Raw genomic sequence first — 19,104 nt, 5'->3', positions numbered from 1 at the left:
TAGGTGACACCATGATACTTCAAGGTGCACAGCCATACTGCTTTCAATCTCTTGTTTCTGTCTTAGTATTTGCTCATTTTGTCTATTTGGCACCTTTTGTGGCACTGTGCTCTGAGGACTTGGCATCTGTCCCACGTGCTTTGAGTGCTTTTACCTTCGTGTGGACCTATCTTTCTGACATATATCTTTGGCAATATTGGTTGCGTCCTGATTGGAGCCTTTGGGGCATTATATTAATGGCCGCAATTAATTTGGGTTTCTCGGTGGCTGGCTACTTGTCAGCCAAATCGCAAAGCCCAGAATCAGAACATATTGCAATGATTGTTGTCCTCACGGCTGGCATCAATATCACATTCCAGATGATTTCTGGAATATATTTATTCATCCTTCAGTCGAGGTCATATGAGCCTTTCGTCAAGAATACGGCTGTAAGGCCTTGGCGGAATTGGAGGAGACCGCAGATTCCAGCGCAAGACGCGGCATGTGATCAGCCTCTGAGCCGTTCCAGCAACGTGTTGCCACTGGATAGTGTCTACCAAATGCATGAACACTTTCGGAAAGAGGACACAGTAAATTTGTCACATATTTTCGCGCCGGTACGTCACCTAAGTGGCTGGGGAACACTCAGGCACTGCAAAGAAGTTAACAGCGCAAGCAGCACACGAAGATGACCGGCGGCCCGCAATTTGACCCCTTCCTCGGATATTGGTCAAAGTCCATACCATGGATTCACGTGGACTTCCTGTTTCTGCTTATCATTTTGTACCTGGTGTTGTACTTTCCACTCACCACAGTACCGGGCATCGTGTTTGCAAGCCGCAGTCGAAGCTGCAACGGGTACGTAACGTTTTTCATGTTTCTCACCCAGTTAATTCGGATGAGAAGATCCAAGTAACAATATCCAGACAATGCAAGCTGCAAATGGCTTTGCCTTTAGCCCTTGGATTGTGGGCATCTCTGCTACTGTTCTTATGGAGACGTTCGCAAGTTGGCTCCAAGGTATCGGTTATGAACGTGCGCCTTGGTACTCTCTTAATTATGACTTCTGCCCTCTGCGTTCTGGCTATGCTAGTGGAAATAGCTTATTCTCTTAGCGTGATGAGGAGTGGGGGTTACAACGGTCAATTTTTCGGGTTTTCAGCACTTGGCAGACTTGTTGCACTGATCATGTATCCTATGTTGTACTTGCCCTACAGGGCATTATTATGAAGTTCCTTGTCATTGGAGACGAGTGTGGACTTGTTGATTCCAATGAACCGGTCTCTACTCGTTCCTTGAGAACCGCCTCGTTCTATCTTTTTGACCAAACCAGAGGACAGCGTTCGGGATGAAGTAATTGAACCAGCAAAACCATGCCGGTGTCCTCCTTAATAAAATCCAACACCCTCTTTCTGGCATCATCCATCATCTCGCCTGGGTTCGTGACAGGGTCCACCCGCCAATCCTTAAACAGCGCCGCAATGGTCGCAACGGTCTCCACTTGCGAGAACTTCTTGCCAGGGCAGTCGCGCGCACCATCAGACCAGCTCAGAAATGTCCCACGGAGAGGAGAGATGAGCTCCTCGCTGTCGATATTCTGAGAGGCGGACACCGCTGGTTTGATCCATCGTGATGGGCGCCAGGTAAGGGAGTCCGAGCCCCAGTACTTGGGATCTGTTTGGGTAGACGCATGGCTCGGAACGACCATTGTCCTCGGTGGGATCACTAGAGTCTTCTCCCCCACCTGAAGCGTTGTAGTATGATCACCCGTCCACTTTGCCATCCCGACGGGCGTATAGAGTCGCAGGGACTCGAACAGCACGGATATGCATCGCTTCAGACGGGGAAAGTCGGCCTTGTAGTCCCAGTCCTCTTTTTGACGGCCGCCCAGGACATATTGGATCTCTTCATGGATCCAATCCTGCACCTCCGGGTTTCCGGCCAGGAAGTACATCACCCACACGAACGAATGGGCAGTGGTATCGTGGCCGGCAAAATTGAAAACGAACACTGGAGGATCGAGAGTAAGCTCACATATATTCCATCTGATGCGAGATAGAGTTGAACTTCTGGGAAGGCTGTTGCAAGCGCAACTTACTATTCCCGTAGATCTCGTCTTCGTTCAGACTGCCACTGGTCTCCTCGTGCGAGGCACGCACCAATGACTTCATGAGATTACGGTCGGAAGTTATGCCCCGGGAGGAGTTCTGTTTCTCTGTCTCGAACAGCTCCGTCATGTACCCCTGAAACGAGGTACAGGCAAGATGTAGCCTCTTGCAAAAGGGGGGAAGCCAGGGTTTGGCCAGGAACTTGGTGCCCAGAACCATGATCACGATACTGTTCTCGAGGATGGTCTGGAGCGCCTCCTTGTAGCTTAAAGAGCTTCCTCTCAATGCCGCCTGCGCCTCATGGTGCCCTTTAAACGGGTAGGATTTGCCGAAACCCGCTCGAGACATCACATTCAGAGAAACTGTGCGGGTATCGTGAGCGACGGTCTCAACGGATTTCCGAGAGCTCCAATACCGCCCCATCTCAGTGGCCTGGGTGATGCTCTCCTTCCAGACGATCTCGAAATTCTGGTCAATAAAGCAGGACCCCATTAGCTTACGCATCTTCTTCCAGTCCGCGCCTTGGGCCTGCGATCGAGCCTTGTCAGCAATCACACGAGTGTGCCAGCGTGGCCCCAGCGAGTGGGAATGTCACTCACGGTGGAGATATTAGGCCCGAAAACATCGAGCATGGCCGTGAGTTCCGAGTCGTGAGGGAAGTCATTGTTCCGCTTGAGCATACCCGTGATGATATCCGGGTTGCCGAGATAGAGCCAGTTCCTGGCCGGGGAGCACAGCACAAAGGCATCGCCCATCTCCTCGTGGGGCTTCCATCTAAGCGGGATTTCAAAGCCGAGGTAGTTGTACTTGGTGATGTTGTTATCACCGAGCCCGAAAGGAAGTCGCCTCAGCACAGATACGACCTGCTGGCTAACAAGTGTCCATAGTGGATTGATATGGTCGACGGGAATGATGCGCACCGGCACTCCGAGCTTGCGAGCGGCGAGGTAGTTACGGAGCAGACATATCGACGAGTGAAGGGTGTATGCAAGCACGAGCAACAGGACCACTCCGGCTGATGATGTGAGGAGCGCCATGGTCGGAGCACAGAGCTCGCGGCTTGTATCAACGGCCTGGTCTGTTTGGGACGGAAGGAGTCGGTGATACAGGTGTTGTGGCTATTCGAGTTGGCCAAAGGTGGAAGATGTCAGCTCGAAGGAAGTTGCAATTTTAATCACACGAGGTGCAAGTGCGACAGGTTGGCTGTTAGGCTGATCCTTCCCGAGCCGAGACCCAACGGTTGCAATACAGCTATCTAACATGCCGTACGGATACAGGCTAGACCAGGAATAGCGCGAGTCTCAATTACTAAGACTGAATGCGTGACTACATCCCCATCCCATCTAACTGATTAATCCATTACCAGGGGTGGTAGATCTCTCTGGCAAGACAAGATAAAGAGACTGCCAGCCATACGTCCGCCGCAAAACGCCAAGAGAGCCCTCATTACTCAATGTCCAGCCATCACAGGTTCAGCAAAATTCACCCAGAGAGAAACCTCAGGGCAATATTGAACGCACTAGTAGCAGTCTGAGCATCCTCAAACATGGCGAGGGCGGCCTGGCTGGCATTACAAGTGTCCGCAAGCCACTGGTAGATGAATCTACTCATGGAACTGATCTTGATGATGGGGATATGAATAAATCATTCTGGTCCACGGCCGCAAATGTATTAGGGCCCCTTCGAAAATCTGATCGTTGAACTCGACCGCTGGACTTGCGCAGTCGCCGATCAGCGGCTCAGAAGCAGAAGTTATTAGGCGGCGGCGGTGCACGCGTTCACTGATTAGATCAGTGTCAGGCTGAGCAATCGAAAGTTTTGGGAAGATGGTGCTGGGAAGAGAGGCACTGCCCTAGAAGAGGACGTGAGACACCAGGGCAAAGTATGCATACGCTGTTGGTCGCAGTCGGCGACGTTGAAGTCGGCTTCTCCACTGTTTGCGGTGCCGGCACAGGCGTTGTGCTGGACAGCACAGCTGCGCTGGACAGCGGCGCCTTTGTTCAAGAAGGTAGCGCCGTTGACCGAGAAGGGCCGGTCAGAGGCATCGTCTTCGTTGACTGGGGGAGCGGCGCCACCGAGACTACCCTTGAAGGTCTGCACGTTGCCGGCTGCTAGGACAGTGCTGAGGCCAGCGAAGCCTCCAAAGATGAACGTGTATTTCATTTTGTTTGAAAGTGTTAAAATGGCGACCTGGTGGATTTGAATGATGAATTGGGCTTGAGTGATTCCTTCACAGGTTTTAGACTGCATCGAGGTCCGCACTGTTAATGAGCGAATTGTCCAAATATGTTGATTTCTTAGGCGAGTCAATGCCAGTACTCATCTTCACATCTTCTTGCTTGGGGAATACCACACGAAAGTTGTCACTCGGACCTACGAGACGTGATAGTGAACATTTGAAGGGGCTCCGACTTGACGATCATACGTGCTGGTAGCAGCGGTTGGGCCATTTAGTTCGTCTCATGTTCCGAGACCTGCCAGACGTCCAACTGCAACCCCGTGACACTTTGCGGCACTATTTAGAGTTTCTTCCCCAATAATTAAATGGTGTTGGTGTGCTTAATATGCAGAGGCTTAAGAGTCTTCTACGAGTTAGTATATCATGCAGGAAATTCGAAATGCGGTCCGTGTTTCTGATAAGCTTTCGCCAACTTTTTTGACATCCATGTACATCTAAGTTCCCATTAACTTAGAAGCTTAATCGCCCTGGAGTCTCAGCAGCGGATCTGATTCGACCACGTGATTCAATTCACCGTTAGGTCACGCGAATGATATGTATGATACTCGCATTATTCATATTCGTGAAACATAGATATACGCTGAAACGCCTATAAATCTAATGTGGCAGTAGTGCTTGCACTCGCTTCCATGATTCGCGGCTCGCGATGAGTGAATACCAAGCATTCAGTTTAGGTCGCGAAGTGAGGGAACCCTCCGGGACTAGGCTTGGAAGCATTGCCAGCCACGGAAGGTTGAATATATCCAGGAGAGACAGGTGCTGGTATTTCTTAGCCCGTCGCCATGTCCGGCACGAACGCAGAGACTGACCTTGCCCGTAGTGTACCCACCATCGCTCAGGTGAGCCTCGTAGTAGCTCAAAGCCTCAATGTCGACGCCACTAGCGACAGGGAACTTGATCAAGTTCCGACTGTGATGCTAAGGACAGAGAATGGTGAACCCGAATGGAGACTGGGCGGTGAAGAGGTTACGAAGAAGGCATGCCTCCGGCTGTTCGCCATGTAAGTTAGTCTACCTCACGAGAGACCGGCCAAGCTCACGTGGAAAGGTACTTTGAGAAATACCATCACTTCTGTCCAATCTTAGACCCAACCAAACCTCCAGAAGAACTCCACAAAAAATCACCGGCGCCGTTCTGGACTGTCATTGGAATTGCCGCACGGCAAGATCGAGAGATGCCAGACCTCTTGGCCAGACTCAAGCCATCGCTGGAAGACATGCTTCAAACTATGATGTTCAACAATCCGACCTACGTTCCTCATGTCCAAGCAATGATACTGTGGGCTGTCTGGCCGCTGCCCAACCTCCGGTCGTGGAACGACAAGACGCTGCTGGTCATCAGTGCAGCTGTGCCGCATGCCATGCAGCTCGGGCTACATCGGCCAGGTTTTGAGGACGAGTACAGCAGGATGGGTTTCTTCGTGAGATAAAATCTTGTTGAGAATGAGCGGTCCGTCCAGCCTGCCTCGGCCCAAAAGGTCTTCCGAAGTGGTGCCTGGTGTGATGATCCCGATGAGCAAGAAGCCGTCCGTAGGGAAAGAACAAAGACGTGGCTCGCCCTGATCGCGACTTATCAGAGGTGAGTATGATGCAGGTCTTGCAAGACTTGGTGCTGATTCTTTTAGCGCTTACCTAGAATACGGGCATCTTCCAATGCTTTGTCCAAGTGACCGCAGCACGCGGCCAACTGTTGATCAGATACGGCAGGCAGATATTGCTCCGGAGCTCGTATACTACCAGAAGCTCAGTAATTTCATGCAATATTCTATGAAGGATATCGACGAGCTTGGACTGGTCCACCAGGGAAATGCGGAAGAGTTTTACATGAGCATGATGAAGCTAGAACGCCAGATGGCCGCGATCGAGATTAACATCGTCAATCCTTCATGGATGATAGCTCTGCGACTTCAGAGCTCGAAACTCTACCTGAGAATGATGTACTTTCTCGACGACGAACCGAGTGAAAGCCGAACCAGGCCTTGTTGACCCTGTACGAAACATCTTCGGATTTGATCTCTGAGTACATCCTGGGCCACGATGCCGCTTATGATCAACTCCCATCCTCGCCCCTATCCACGGTACGATGGATATTCTGCGCCGCTTTGGTGCTCCTGCCAGTCAGTTGCTCCAGCCTTGGTGCGAGAGTAAATAAGAAAGCGGCAAAACTCGCTTACAACGCCGCTGCCTTCGCTATACGCAAGCTTGCAGTAACTGACAAGAGCGGCAACGACTTATTACGCATACCAACTAGGCTTGCGGGTATATTGAGAGCTCTGTGGCGTAGAGCAGAGCGGGATTCCCATCTTTGCTCTCGTCCTCCGCGGTTGAGAGTAAAGGCCAGACTGGGCAATAATCTCCAGGCTGACTGTTTAATGCTTTTGCGTGACTACAGAATGGCGGAACTGGGCGGCAGACCAACACCGTTCGAACAGGGCACTGAAGGGACACCGTTATCTGGGGATTCCTCCGTGGCAAACCCGGCCGAGGTACTATGGCATGACGATATGCCTCTGCCCTTCGATATGACTCAATATGGTTCCGAGACTCTGGATCTTGATTTGGAAGATTTTTTGAGCTCGTTGGGAGACTTTTCACGATACACTTCCTGCTTCTATTCTGAGATTGCGAGACTATGACGCCGGTCTAAGGCCGTCTAGTGATTTGCTGTGCAAAGATTTCACTTATAAAGTCATATCTCATAGTATGCATGACGTGTGTGACGACTGAACTCTGAAGAACACTCATATTGTACTTGCAGATGGGTCCGTGTTTATGTCCGTACATAGTATCGATATGAGCCTGTTCGACTCGCTGTTGTGAAGCCTTTACTAGACAGCAACAAGTATCGGCCAAGAACCATAAGTTTCCAGATTTTCCGCGCATTGCGATTTTTGATACGATGCTTCAATACACTAATACATCTTCAAGCTATAATACTAATCGCCCGGGAGTCTCAGCAGCAGCTCTGATTCCACAACGTGATTCACTTCACCCTTAGGTGTCAGATTTTGCCGGAGTCACATTTCCCCTGTGAAAGACACTTATGTGCTGATTCATTCTGTAGACCATTATATAGTAGTACCTATAGAGTGAGTGTGATCCAGTCTACATGTCCTCAAGCGTGTCAGACAAGTCCCAGCAGCTTGATCATCCGAGTTGCACTTTCATACCGCCCCTCTCGAGAAACTCTAACTCGAATGGCTCAGCCGGCGTCGCGCTCGTGGTGACGCCGCTGATACGCCCTCTTCGTGTGCCTTGATAAGCCATTCTGGCACATCGTACGGCGTGTCCCAACTGTGACGTTGTTGCCACTCCCGATCGGCCTTGATCCTCGCGGCCAGATCCAAGATAGTGTCGGAAACTGGGTAATTAGAAGTGCTGTGCCGTCTCTTTGGCGGTGTTCTGCGGCAGGCGGCCGGGCTTACTGGCGGCTCGTACCGGCCTCCCTTCCAACAACCCTGCCACAGCCAGCCCTCCGCGATTCTGCCGATTCCCTTTGGGAAGTGCTCGTCAAGTTTAGTTCGACCTGCATCCGCATCTTCAACGTCTAAAAGGAGGCTCCTGAAAACTCGCTCGTGGTGGTGCTTCCATGGGTACCCCGCGAACGGGAGAGCGACTAGCGGTTGTGGTGCGGGCAGGGGCGTTTGGCCCCTAAGGGCCTTAGATAGGCAATTTTTAGCTTTGGAGGTAAACTTAAACCTATTTAAGCAATACACACCCTGAATCCCCCAACTTGCTTGCACTGTTTATAATGCAATATATCTTCTTATATGGGTTAGAGAGTTTTATAAAGGTTTTGCTAAAACTTGCATTAAGAGAGCTTATCCTTTAATTTAAATCCCGGAATTAAAGTTAAATGTAAGCTAAAAAGCTTATATAGCGAGAATAAACCGACTAAGCCCTTAAGTTTGAATGGAGCCGGAGCCTATATTATTAAAATAGCGCCGCGCTAAGCTTGCGTTATTATATTAACTAAATTATTAAATTCCTTAGATTTGCTTGCCCTACTTTCTTTATTTTCGCATATCTTTAAGTTAAGGTGGTAAAGTTTTGCTTAGCTAGGTATATACCCTTTCCTTAAGCAGTAGATTTGGATCCTAAGATTGCGATTTAGGGGGTAAATTAATAAACTAGTTGTGCTTGCTATATGCCCTGGTTCGCAACTTCCTTAGGGATCTTATTGCCTTATTAATGCTAAGGGCGGAGCGGCCTATATTAATAAAGGAGCATAAAGCATATTAAGAAGCTCTATTAGGGTTTAAGATATTATTAAGGGAATGGATAGGAATAAATAATCTAAACTTTAAATTATTATTACTAAATTTAAATTTAAAACCTAAAAACCCTATCCTAAAGCTTACTTCTTTATCGTTATGGGAAGAACTTTAAAATTGCTTAAACTTAAATGATTCCTTTCTTAGCTATTTAATATTAAATTATAATAGCTTGCCTAAATTTAAAACCCTTTTATTATATTTAATAAAATCCTTAAATTATTTTATTATATCTCCTTCTTTTATTAATACCTTCTTAAGACTTTCGGGAGAGAGCTTAGAGGAATATATTAATGATATGAAGTTATATGGCATAAGGGTAGCACTTAATAATAAGGCCCTTAAAGTTTAAGAAATGGGGGTAGCTTTCCATTCCGGGTTAAAGGGTATGGCTAGGATTAATTAATACTTAAAATTTGCTTTAGATAAGCAAGCTTGGCCTAAAGTTTCCACTCTTTTTAAGAATTGCTTTTAAATAAGAATTATTGACTTAAATCGTGGAGTTGAAACTTAAGTATATACCTTTGCTTATAAGTTTGCGGAGTTGATTTTAAAGTATGTATATTGGGCTATTAAGCTGTTTTATTAGTATAAGGGAGAATAGTTTTAAGAGTTAATTCGCTGGCTATTTTCTTGCCTTTTTAGCTAGGAGGGAGGTAAACTTTATAATAAGGGCCGGAGGATTTAAGAGTTAGTTATAACTTAATTATATATAGATAAGAAGATAAGGAGTGGTAATGTTTTGGTTAAAGAATGTATATTTAATAAGGTTTGCTAATGCATTATTAATTATTACCTCCCGCTTAATTTTAAGATAAACCCCTTTTTAGAAAATAAGGTAATGGATAAGGCTTTTATAAACCGGGATTAAGTTATAAGCTAAATAATAAGTATTATAAAAACAATACATAATTAAATTATAAAGATATAATTAGCGTTAAGCCTATTAGCTTATTTTATTGTAAATTAAGGATTTAATTATAGTACTTAATGGGGTATAGGATAATAATTATAAATTAAAGCGATAAGTTGGGGATAGAACTTAATAGGTAGGCTTGCCTATATCTCCTTGGGTTGGAATAGTTAGGCGTAGTAACCATTAATCCGTGGTGGCTATGCAAGCCAGGGCTTTATGTAAGGAGGATAAGGTGGCTGCAGTACCTTTTACTCCTGGGCGGAAAGTTGGGGTTTTATGTGGATATGCTATAATTATAGTAAGGAAGAATATGGCATTTAGGCTTGCCTTTATCTTAATTAATTATTTAATTGGATTAATAAGATTAAGTTAAAGATTAAGGCTGGGGAGCCTATTCTTAATGATTTGCGCCCCCTTAGATATGCGGCCTAGGCTTAGGCCTGGGTTATGGAAATACCCGTTAAAATATTACTGCTAAAGGATCCCTTGGAATTAAGGGAAGCGATAAGTGGCGTGCCTAATGCATGGGAGGCGTGAATTTAAATGGAAAGGGAAGTTTGCTTATTGGCGGCTAAAAATAAGTAAATTTGGATTAAGGCCTTGCTAGGAAATAATAAGTATTTATATAAGGCTTATTAGCCCGCTACCCTACTTATGTTAAGAAATGCGATATGACTTAATTCCCTATACTTGGCAAGAGATAAGAATTTGAAGGTAAAGAAGCGTTGGGAAACCTTAATAAAGCTTAAGAAAGCATTTAAAAAAACCTTAATAAGCAAGTTAAACTAAAAGGCCCTTAAGGAAATTATCCCTATTTAAGAGATTAATGAATAGGATGGCGATAAATTTAACATTAAGTTTTTATTGCAAGATATAAAAGTTAAGTTAAGTTTAGCTTAATTCTTAAATTGGTCCCCCTTATTAAGGACCTAGATAATATATAAGTTGGGCACCTAGTTTAGTGGATGTTAGGGATATTAATTTAAAGGGAAGAAAGGCAAGAGAAAGGTTGTAAGTGCGGCTAAGAAGCTGATATATTATAATAAGTCCCTCCTTAAAATTAAGACTTTAACTTTGGGGTATATTAAGGGTAATATGGCCGGCATTGATATGGATCGGCTTATGGTAAATAACGGTTCCTTGGGAGAATTAATTAAATTAAAGATAATACAGCGCCTTAACTTAGTTATAAGGAAGGTTAAGCGGGAAATATACCTTAAGTTGGCTAATGATTTAGTAGCCCTTATTTGCCATTATATTAATATTCCCGTTGTAATTAAAGGGATTTTAATTATATATTAAGCTTATATTATTGGAAATAATGATACTTATGATATGGTATTAAGTTAAACTTGGTTGTAAAGAAATTAAGTAGTTATTAATTATAACCTGGGTATGTTAACCTTAAAGGGTTAAATGGGTATTAAAAGCGTTATAAAGTTTGCCGGGGTAAACTCCTTAGCACTTAAATTGCCAAAACTAAACTAGGAGGGCTTAAAAAAAGGTAATAAAGGTAATTCCTTAAATAATAAGAGTGATTTTTTAAATGGAGATAATAAATTCTTAGTGAATTCATGCTATATTAAGTTAATGGCCCTCTTAGTTAATATGGAATTAATGGAAATGTTGGAATATAGTAAGGATGCTAAGATATAGGATAATAATAAGTCCTTAATATAAACTTAAAATAATAAGGTAAAAAATGGATTGGCAACCTTTGGCTTTGGGAAGGTTCGCTAAACCTAATTTATAAAAAGGGGCGGAGTATTTTTAAATGCGTTTAGTTTATAAACTTAGTTAAGTATATTAATTATTCGCTATCTTAAGATTATAATTAAATAATTAAGCTATTATCCCTTATTATTAAACCCGGATTAAAGACTATGGTGGTAATGTTTGCCCTATTAACTTTATTAGCATATATCTCTATGAATAGGAAGGAGGTTTATGATGCGGCAAGCTTATATTTAGTTAATTAATTATTAAAGATGGATAAGCCTTAGTAGGGTTAAAAAGAAAATAATGGTGGGATTGTGGCATTAGCCTTAACTCCGGATGATAAGAACGGAATGATGGAGGAGAAGAACTAATTGGCTTTCCTTATGCAAAACTTGGATATTTATAATAATATAAATTAGGCCCTATTTGCTTTAAAGGGATGGGATTAGGGTAGATAGGCCCTTAATATTATATTTAAAGATTTAAATTAAATTAGGGAGGATTTATTATTAAATTTGGCTATTTTTGTTAAGGAATGGGGGCTGGGGGGGAAGTTAACGCTTTTAGGTATGGTTAGAAAGGTAATAATTAAGGCTGCATATAAGCTAATGTTATAAGGGGTTTGCTTAAACCAAGATGTTAAGAGGCGCCCCTTTTAATAATTACTATTAAAGGAGAGTTAATTAATGATTAATAATTAATTTAAAAAGATAGGCATTGCCTTAGGTAATGCGGTAAATAGCTAATAACGTTAAGATTAAGCCCAAAGGTTAGCGTATATTTAAAGGGATTATTTTATATTATCTTTGGATGAGATTAAGACCATGGACTTAATTAGCCATATTATTAAGCTATTGCTTAATATCTTGCTATATTAATTAAGATAGCTATTATATTTAAAGGAATAGCATTAATTTGCCTTAAAGTTCTTTTTAAAGCTGAAAAGAGTTAAATGGGTATGGTTAGTAATTAAATTATAGGTAGCGTATATTAAGTTCCCACCTAAGGCTAATACTTTTAGGGTGGTATTTAATTATTAACTTATAAATAGTGCAATCCTATTGCTTTAATGGCCTTATTATAATTAAGCCTATATCTTTAAAGATATTCTTTAATTAAGCCATAGGGTTTTTTTTAAGGGGATGCGGCGTATGGATATTATAGGGTAATAATAACCTTAGGAGATAAGTATAAGGTGGTAATGATTACTCCTTATGCATAATACTTTATAAATTAAATGCCTTAAGGCATAGCTAAAGCAAGTTATATATATAGTGCGCTAGGGGATATAGTTTTTAAAGCTTGGCTGGTGGTTTTAGGTTTTAAAGGATTAAAACTACCGTTAATAGTAGGATATATTCTATATTTTAACGCCTTTTTTAATAAGTTTATTAATAATTATGCAACCTTTGCTAAGTCTTTTAATAACTTATTTACCTTTTTATATTTATATTATTTCCCTAGACTTAAATTTAGGAGGATTAGCTTAAAACTATTAAAAATAGTTTTATTTGCAAAGTAAATTATTATCTTGGGCTTTAAATTAAGCAATAAGGCTGTAAGATTAATGCATAAATATTGAGAAAGGTTTTAACAATAAGTATAACCAGAGAATTATTTAAAGACTTAGGAGGAGTTAAATACTTTTTTATAGCTTTTATTATACTTAAGGGAATTTATCCCTGGTTGAGTATCCTTAACTTAAATTTTAAAGACCTTATATGCAAACTAAGTATAAAAAACCATGCTAATTAGCAAGCAATTTTGCTAAATGCATTAACAAGATTGTAATGACTTTATATGGAACTAAAAATATGCCGAGGCGTTTATAAATATATATAATAAAGTATAGAATATGGTAAACGTTGCATTTAATAAGGATGGGTAGTTTTATCTTAATGCGGATACTTTGGATTTTGTAATTAAAGCAGTGCTTTTTTAACTTGCTAGCTTGCTAGTGGGAATTAAAATAATTAATAAAATAATTAAGAATATGCATATAATTGCGTTTATATCTTTCCAACTCTTAAATGCGAAGATAAGGTATATCATTAGGGAAAGGGAAATGTTAAGGGTTATTAAGGCGCTTTAAAAGTTAAAAGATTACATCTTGCTGTTTTAATTCCCTATTGTTATATATATTAACTATCTTAATATGCTTTTAACCTTAAGTATTAATGGGAAATTAATTAGCTAAATTATATTATAGCTAAATATCATGGCTATTTTTAACCTTTATTTAATTTATCGCCTAAATACAGCCTAAGTAATACAAATAATGAATGGCTTATCTTAGTTAAGGGGAGGAATAGTGGATTTACTTTTATTTAATACCTTAAATATAAAGATAATGGTTTTAGCTTATTTAAGATGAGTTAGCATAAGATAATGAATATAGGTTTAGGCGTTGCCCATATGTTTATTGCATATCGCCTTATTAATGGCTCTTAGGGTTACTATTAATATAGCATATATAAGCTTAAAATGGTATGGGTAAATTATTCTATATTTACTTAGGGGAAATGAATTTCTAAAAGAATTGCTTAAGCTAGTTTAATGATATATTAAGAAGAGGTTGGTTAATTATAAACTTATAGATAAAGCTCTTAAGTTCTAGGAAGGGCTAGGGGTATACTTTGCTTATATATTAAAGGAGGAAGTCCTAGCTGCATTAAAGTATGCCTATAATTATTATAGCCATTTTATTATAGCATTTATACTTTATAATTTAAAAGGGGAAATATAGTAGCTTACTTGATATTTGGATGTAAAGCGCTATATTAAGGGTTGCATGGTATGTTAATTTTAAAGTTTAAAAAACTTTATTTAAGTTAAGCTTATACTTATAGTGTTTTTAAGGTTATAAGACTTAATTAATATGGATTATTTAGGCAAGATTATATTATTTAGGGTTGATAAATTAACTTATTTTTATGTTCTTATTAATTACTTTAATGGGTTTGTTATTTTATTGGCTTGTACTTAGCTAACGGCCATAAGGATGGTGGCTTTATAGGAATTAATTATTAATATAGTAGGATTCCTAAAATAGGTATACTTAAATAATGCCTCTTATTTTTATAATGATTGGGTTTAAGGGTTTTTTAAATTCTATGGAATTAAGCTGCTGTTTAGCCTTATATATTACTTGGCCTTAATAGGGAAAGCTAAGTTTATAGTAAAGATAATTAAGAGGGGATTGAAATAATGGGCTCGGGATTAGCAATATAAGCGGTTAAATTTATAGCCAATAACTCTGCTTAATATTATGGTTAATATTAATAATTGCTTAATAAGGAAGTTAAGGTATATATTAGCTAAGGTAATGCTAGGCTGGTTGGTAAAGAAGGAGCCGAAACCCTTAAATGTAAATGCAGAATTAAAAAGATAAGAAGTGTTAAGCTTAGTTAAAAAGCAAACCCTTAATAACAATGCCTTAATCTTTGCCTATATGGAAAAGATTAAGTTGATAAGATCTAAATATATAAAGAGGTTATTAAAGGCTGCGGTAGAAAAGATGCTTAATTGGCATTTAAAGACCTTTAAAGTGGGTGAATTAGTATAGAAGAAAATTTTAGCTATAAGGGATTTAAAGATCCGGAACTTCTAAGATGGGAAGTTAAAAAACCCTTATAATGGAAAAAGGGCTAAGGCTTTCTAATTAAAATAAATAAATCCTTAAAAGGTAATTAACCTTGCCTTAAATATAATAATTTATATTGCAAATCTTATGTTTAAGGGTAAGAAAAAAAGAAAGGTTTATGTAAATAACCTTAAATTATATTAAGTAAAGCCTTTGAAATTAAAGGGATATTAAATAGCATAGAACTTAGATAAAGGGGAAAAGATTATAAAGATAGAGTTAAGGGAAAATGAAATATTAAATAAGGCTAAGCCTTTAAACCTGCATCCTTATATTATAAATTCATTAAAATGTATTTAATATAAAGGGAGGGGGATTTATAATATTAATGAGAGTATTATGAAAGCTATGGGGTTATAGCTTGCAGAGTTAAGGGTATTGAAAGGCATATATATACTTAGCCCATGCTATATACTTACTTAATTTAAATAATATGCTATTTATATACTTATTATTATTATAATATTTAAATTAGGGTTATAAGAAATTTTATAAAGTTTTATATTAGGATAATTAAAACTATTTTAAAACTTTTATTCTTTTTATTAAATTGTTTAAACTTCTTAGTTTAAGGTAGGAAGGAATGATTTTCTTTTGCAAATAATTACTTGGAATAAACCTTTGCTTTCTTTTATTATAACCTTTTGTTTTATTAACCTTTCTTAAATCTTTTTAAATTATTATATAATAACATAACTTTAATACCTAGATATATAAGGCATTATTATAAGAGTATAATGAACCTAGGATTTATGCGTTAAGGGTATTATAATACATATAAGTAAGTAATACCCTAAGCCTTAATTTATAAGCCTAAGGAGCTATTAAAAGCGCTTTAAATAAGCATGCTAATTAAGAACCTTATTTTAAATTAAGATTGGCTATTAAATTTCTATAACTTTATATATTAATAAACTTAATACCCTTACTTAAAAGTTTTTATATTAAAAGGCATATAAGGAGAAAGAATGGCCTTAAGATTAAATAAAGAGTTAATAAAGGTTTTAAGCGTAAATTAAAAGAAAGCTTAAGAGGGGAGATTACTATGCTTATAAGCTAACTTAAGCGGAAAGAAGGCTTAATTAGTAAAGCTAGAGGACTTTAACAAGGATAAAGAAAAGCAAAGCTTTTATATATAAAGTTTAAGCATAAGCTTATTGTAATTAAGTTGGGAAGTTTTTATAAACCTAAGTATATTAAGCTTATTTTATAAAAAGGTTATGAAAATTAATATCTTAACTTTACCTTAGCTATACAAAACCTTAAATTAATTAAGAATGCTTTAAATTATAAATTTTAGGCGTAGGTAGGATGTTAGTTATAAGGATTGCATATGCTAAGCTTAATTTACTTTACCGCTATATAATATCTTTAGAATTAATATTAAAAGAAGCTAAAAAAGGCTTAGGCTTAAAATAATAGCAGGCTAAAAGCATAAGATTCTATACTATACAAGGTTTATAATGATTTAGCCCAAGCTATACCCTTAATAAAGCTTACTTATAAGCCCATTCCAGCTTTAAAGGAGTTTATTTAAGCCTTAACTCCTGCTTAAAAGAAGAAGAAATGCTTAAGGTTAAAAGATAAGGAATAGTGCTAGTACGCTTATTACCTAAAGAAGATTTTTAAAGATTTAAAATTAATAAAAGTATAGAAAGTGGCATTAAAGGAGGTAATAATTAAGGTTGGGCTATTAAATAGGTTTTTTATAAATGCGGAGTTTGCTTAGATTGCCTATATAGCAAACCTAAATTTACCATGCATTTAGGCTAAATTTATAATTAAGGTTAAAGCAAGCTATTTAAAGCTGGAAATAAATAATATAGATTTAGGCCTAATTAATAAGATTATTTATAAAATATAAAATTGCAATATAGTAGAAGGGTTTAAATAAATTATTTAAAAAAGTTTAAGAAATATTAGCTAAAGATTCCTTATCTTTAAGTTTATTATCTTAAGGAGGAAGAAGTTTAAGGGGCGCCTATAGGGAATGTTTAACCTTTTAATTAAGTAGGTATATAAATAGTTTAATATAATAGGGAGGTTTATTAAGTGATTTTTAGCGGGTTATTAATTGCTCTTAACTTTGGGTTATAAGAATTGGTATTTATTCTTTGCTATATACTAAGCTTTAATCCTTAAGTTTAGGGAGCAAGCCCTTATTTTAATTCAGCTTTTTAAGTTTTATGTTTAATTAAGCTAGGATGCTGATATTATTTAGGATATAGGTGCTTAATATAATTTTTATATTAATTAGGCAGCGGTTTTTATAAATAAGGTAACTTATAGGCTTTTAAATAAAACCGTTTAAATCGGCATAATACACCCCTATGGCTTGCAAGGCCAACCCTTAGCTACTTTATATGATAATGGAGAGGAAAGCGGAGGCTAGGACTTAAACTATATTATATAGATTTTGTATTATGAGGGAGTAGCGGGATATTATAAGTTAATTATTGGTTTAGATTTTGGATATGATTGGGATTAATGGTAAGCATTTTAGCGCTAAGTGGTAGGCTAAGATAGATAAATTGTAAATATTATTTTATACCTTAATAATTAACTTTATAATTGGAATATAATGATGATAAATTTTAATAATGATAAGGCAGAGCGTTGGATAAGGCTATTGAAAAGTATGCCGCGTAAAGATTGGGATATATATATGGAGTTAATGGTGGGAGAATTAAACCTAAATAATGTCCTGGTTATATAGCTTTAAGATAAGGACCTAAACGAAGGGGATGATATGTAAGAGGCAGCATTATTGTTTAATTAAGGAGTAAAGAAGATTCTGCTTATGGGAAGTTCCATCTTTAATTTTAATGTTTTAGCTAGCTTTGCTAACTAAGGAGGCGAGATTATTAGGGATAAATGGGGTAATGAGAGTGCTAGGCAAAGGAGTACGCCGGCTTAGGATCTTAACCTAAATAGCTTAAATAATAAGGGTAACCCGCTTAATAATAATAATGGAAGTTTAGGACTTAAATTTGCAGAGAATTTTAATAAGGGAGAAGATAGGGTTTAAAAGGCGAGGATGTATTGATTAAGAGGCATTATTTGCTTTGCTGGAAGGCATATAAATAAGAAAGAGGAGATATGAATAAAACTTAATTTAAAATGGCTTAATTACTTGCCTTAATATCTTAAGTAAAGAAGATATATTATGGTTAATACTTGGGAAGGATAAAGAGTAGTTCCCTTTAGCATTTTAAAGATACTTAAGATAGGCCGGGCATACTTATTAATTTATATTTAAAATTACCTTAAGTTATTATTATGGGCTTAATTGCTAAAAAATGTCCTACTATAAGTGCAAGATTGGTTGGAGTTATTGCTAAATATATATAATTAGGCTATAAAGCTTAATTATTAGCCTTTATATTAATAATGGGAGAAAACTAAGCATGCATTGCTAAGTATTGCTTTAATAGCCGCTATTAATGGATGGGGGAGGTAGTTTGATTAAATTGCAAACTTTTTAAAGAAATAAAGTGCTAAGGATTTGCTTAAGCTTAACTTAAGCTTGGTATTTAATAGAGAGGGTTGCTTAGTAAATATGGAGTTTAAGTGGATTATTTATAAAGTAAGCCGTTAAAATATTAAGTTTTAAGAAACTTTGTTTAATTAAAAGCATTAAGTCTTAAATTAATGATTACTTAAAGGGGAAAATAGATTTAAAGAAAAGCAAAAGGATTATTAAAAATATAATCCCTAGAATCCTTGCATTATTTATTAAAGAATTAAATGGAAAGATATAAATGGCTAGTTTATAATTGAAGTTATAAGTAAGTTATTTGTAAAAGATAATGGCGTAAATGCAAGGGATTTAAAATAAATTCCTCTTAACATTTTCACATGAAATAAGCGTTAGCGAAGGTTTGCCTAAAGTATTAAATATTTAATGCCTTATAAACTAAGATTTAAAACTTTATTATATACTTTGCCCTTAATAATAATAAGTAATAAGGGAATTAATTAGCTAAAATGGTTATAGGTAATTAATAATATAAGACTTTTAGTTTACTAGGTTTTATAGTATTATATTAAGCGGTTAAAAACCTTTATGGATTTGGTTAACTTAGTAATAAAGATTACCTAAGAAATTCAAGACTTAAGGGATTATATACTTATTATTAATTTAAATTGCAAAAATCGCTTAGTAAATTAAGGTTTTCTTTATTATTTTATGGAAAATGGTAATAGGAAGAAGCTATATGCTTTTTT

General features: G+C 37.9%; 3 protein-coding genes across 3 annotated transcripts; 1 reads left to right on the top strand and 2 right to left on the bottom strand.

The window, feature by feature from the left end:
* Positions 1–1,291: 1,291 nt before the first annotated feature.
* On the bottom strand, positions 1,292–3,124 carry INS49_010546 (uncharacterized protein; the record flags this gene model as incomplete). The annotated part of the gene is made up of 3 exons (XM_043171271.1): positions 1,292–1,989; positions 2,078–2,615; positions 2,687–3,124. The coding sequence occupies 3 exons, from the start codon at positions 3,122–3,124 to the stop codon at positions 1,292–1,294; spliced, it is 1,674 nt and encodes a 557-aa protein (XP_043025836.1).
* A 718-nt stretch (positions 3,125–3,842) lies between these two features.
* On the bottom strand, positions 3,843–4,250 carry INS49_010545 (uncharacterized protein; the record flags this gene model as incomplete). Its single annotated transcript, XM_043171270.1, has 2 exons — positions 3,843–3,868; positions 3,980–4,250. 2 exons carry the CDS (start codon positions 4,248–4,250, stop codon positions 3,843–3,845), a joined length of 297 nt encoding a protein of 98 aa, XP_043025835.1.
* Positions 4,251–5,108: 858 nt separating this feature from the next.
* On the top strand, positions 5,109–6,311 carry INS49_010544 (uncharacterized protein; the record flags this gene model as incomplete). Its single annotated transcript, XM_043171269.1, has 4 exons — positions 5,109–5,326; positions 5,374–5,746; positions 5,804–5,904; positions 5,951–6,311. 4 exons carry the CDS (start codon positions 5,109–5,111, stop codon positions 6,309–6,311), a joined length of 1,053 nt encoding a protein of 350 aa, XP_043025834.1.
* Positions 6,312–19,104: the final 12,793 nt, after the last annotated feature.

Source organism: Diaporthe citri, assembly GCF_014595645.1.
Source record: "Diaporthe citri strain NFHF-8-4 chromosome Unknown scaffold_4, whole genome shotgun sequence".
Classification (NCBI taxonomy): domain Eukaryota; kingdom Fungi; phylum Ascomycota; class Sordariomycetes; order Diaporthales; family Diaporthaceae; genus Diaporthe; species Diaporthe citri.
This window is presented reverse-complemented; position numbering and strand designations above follow the sequence as displayed.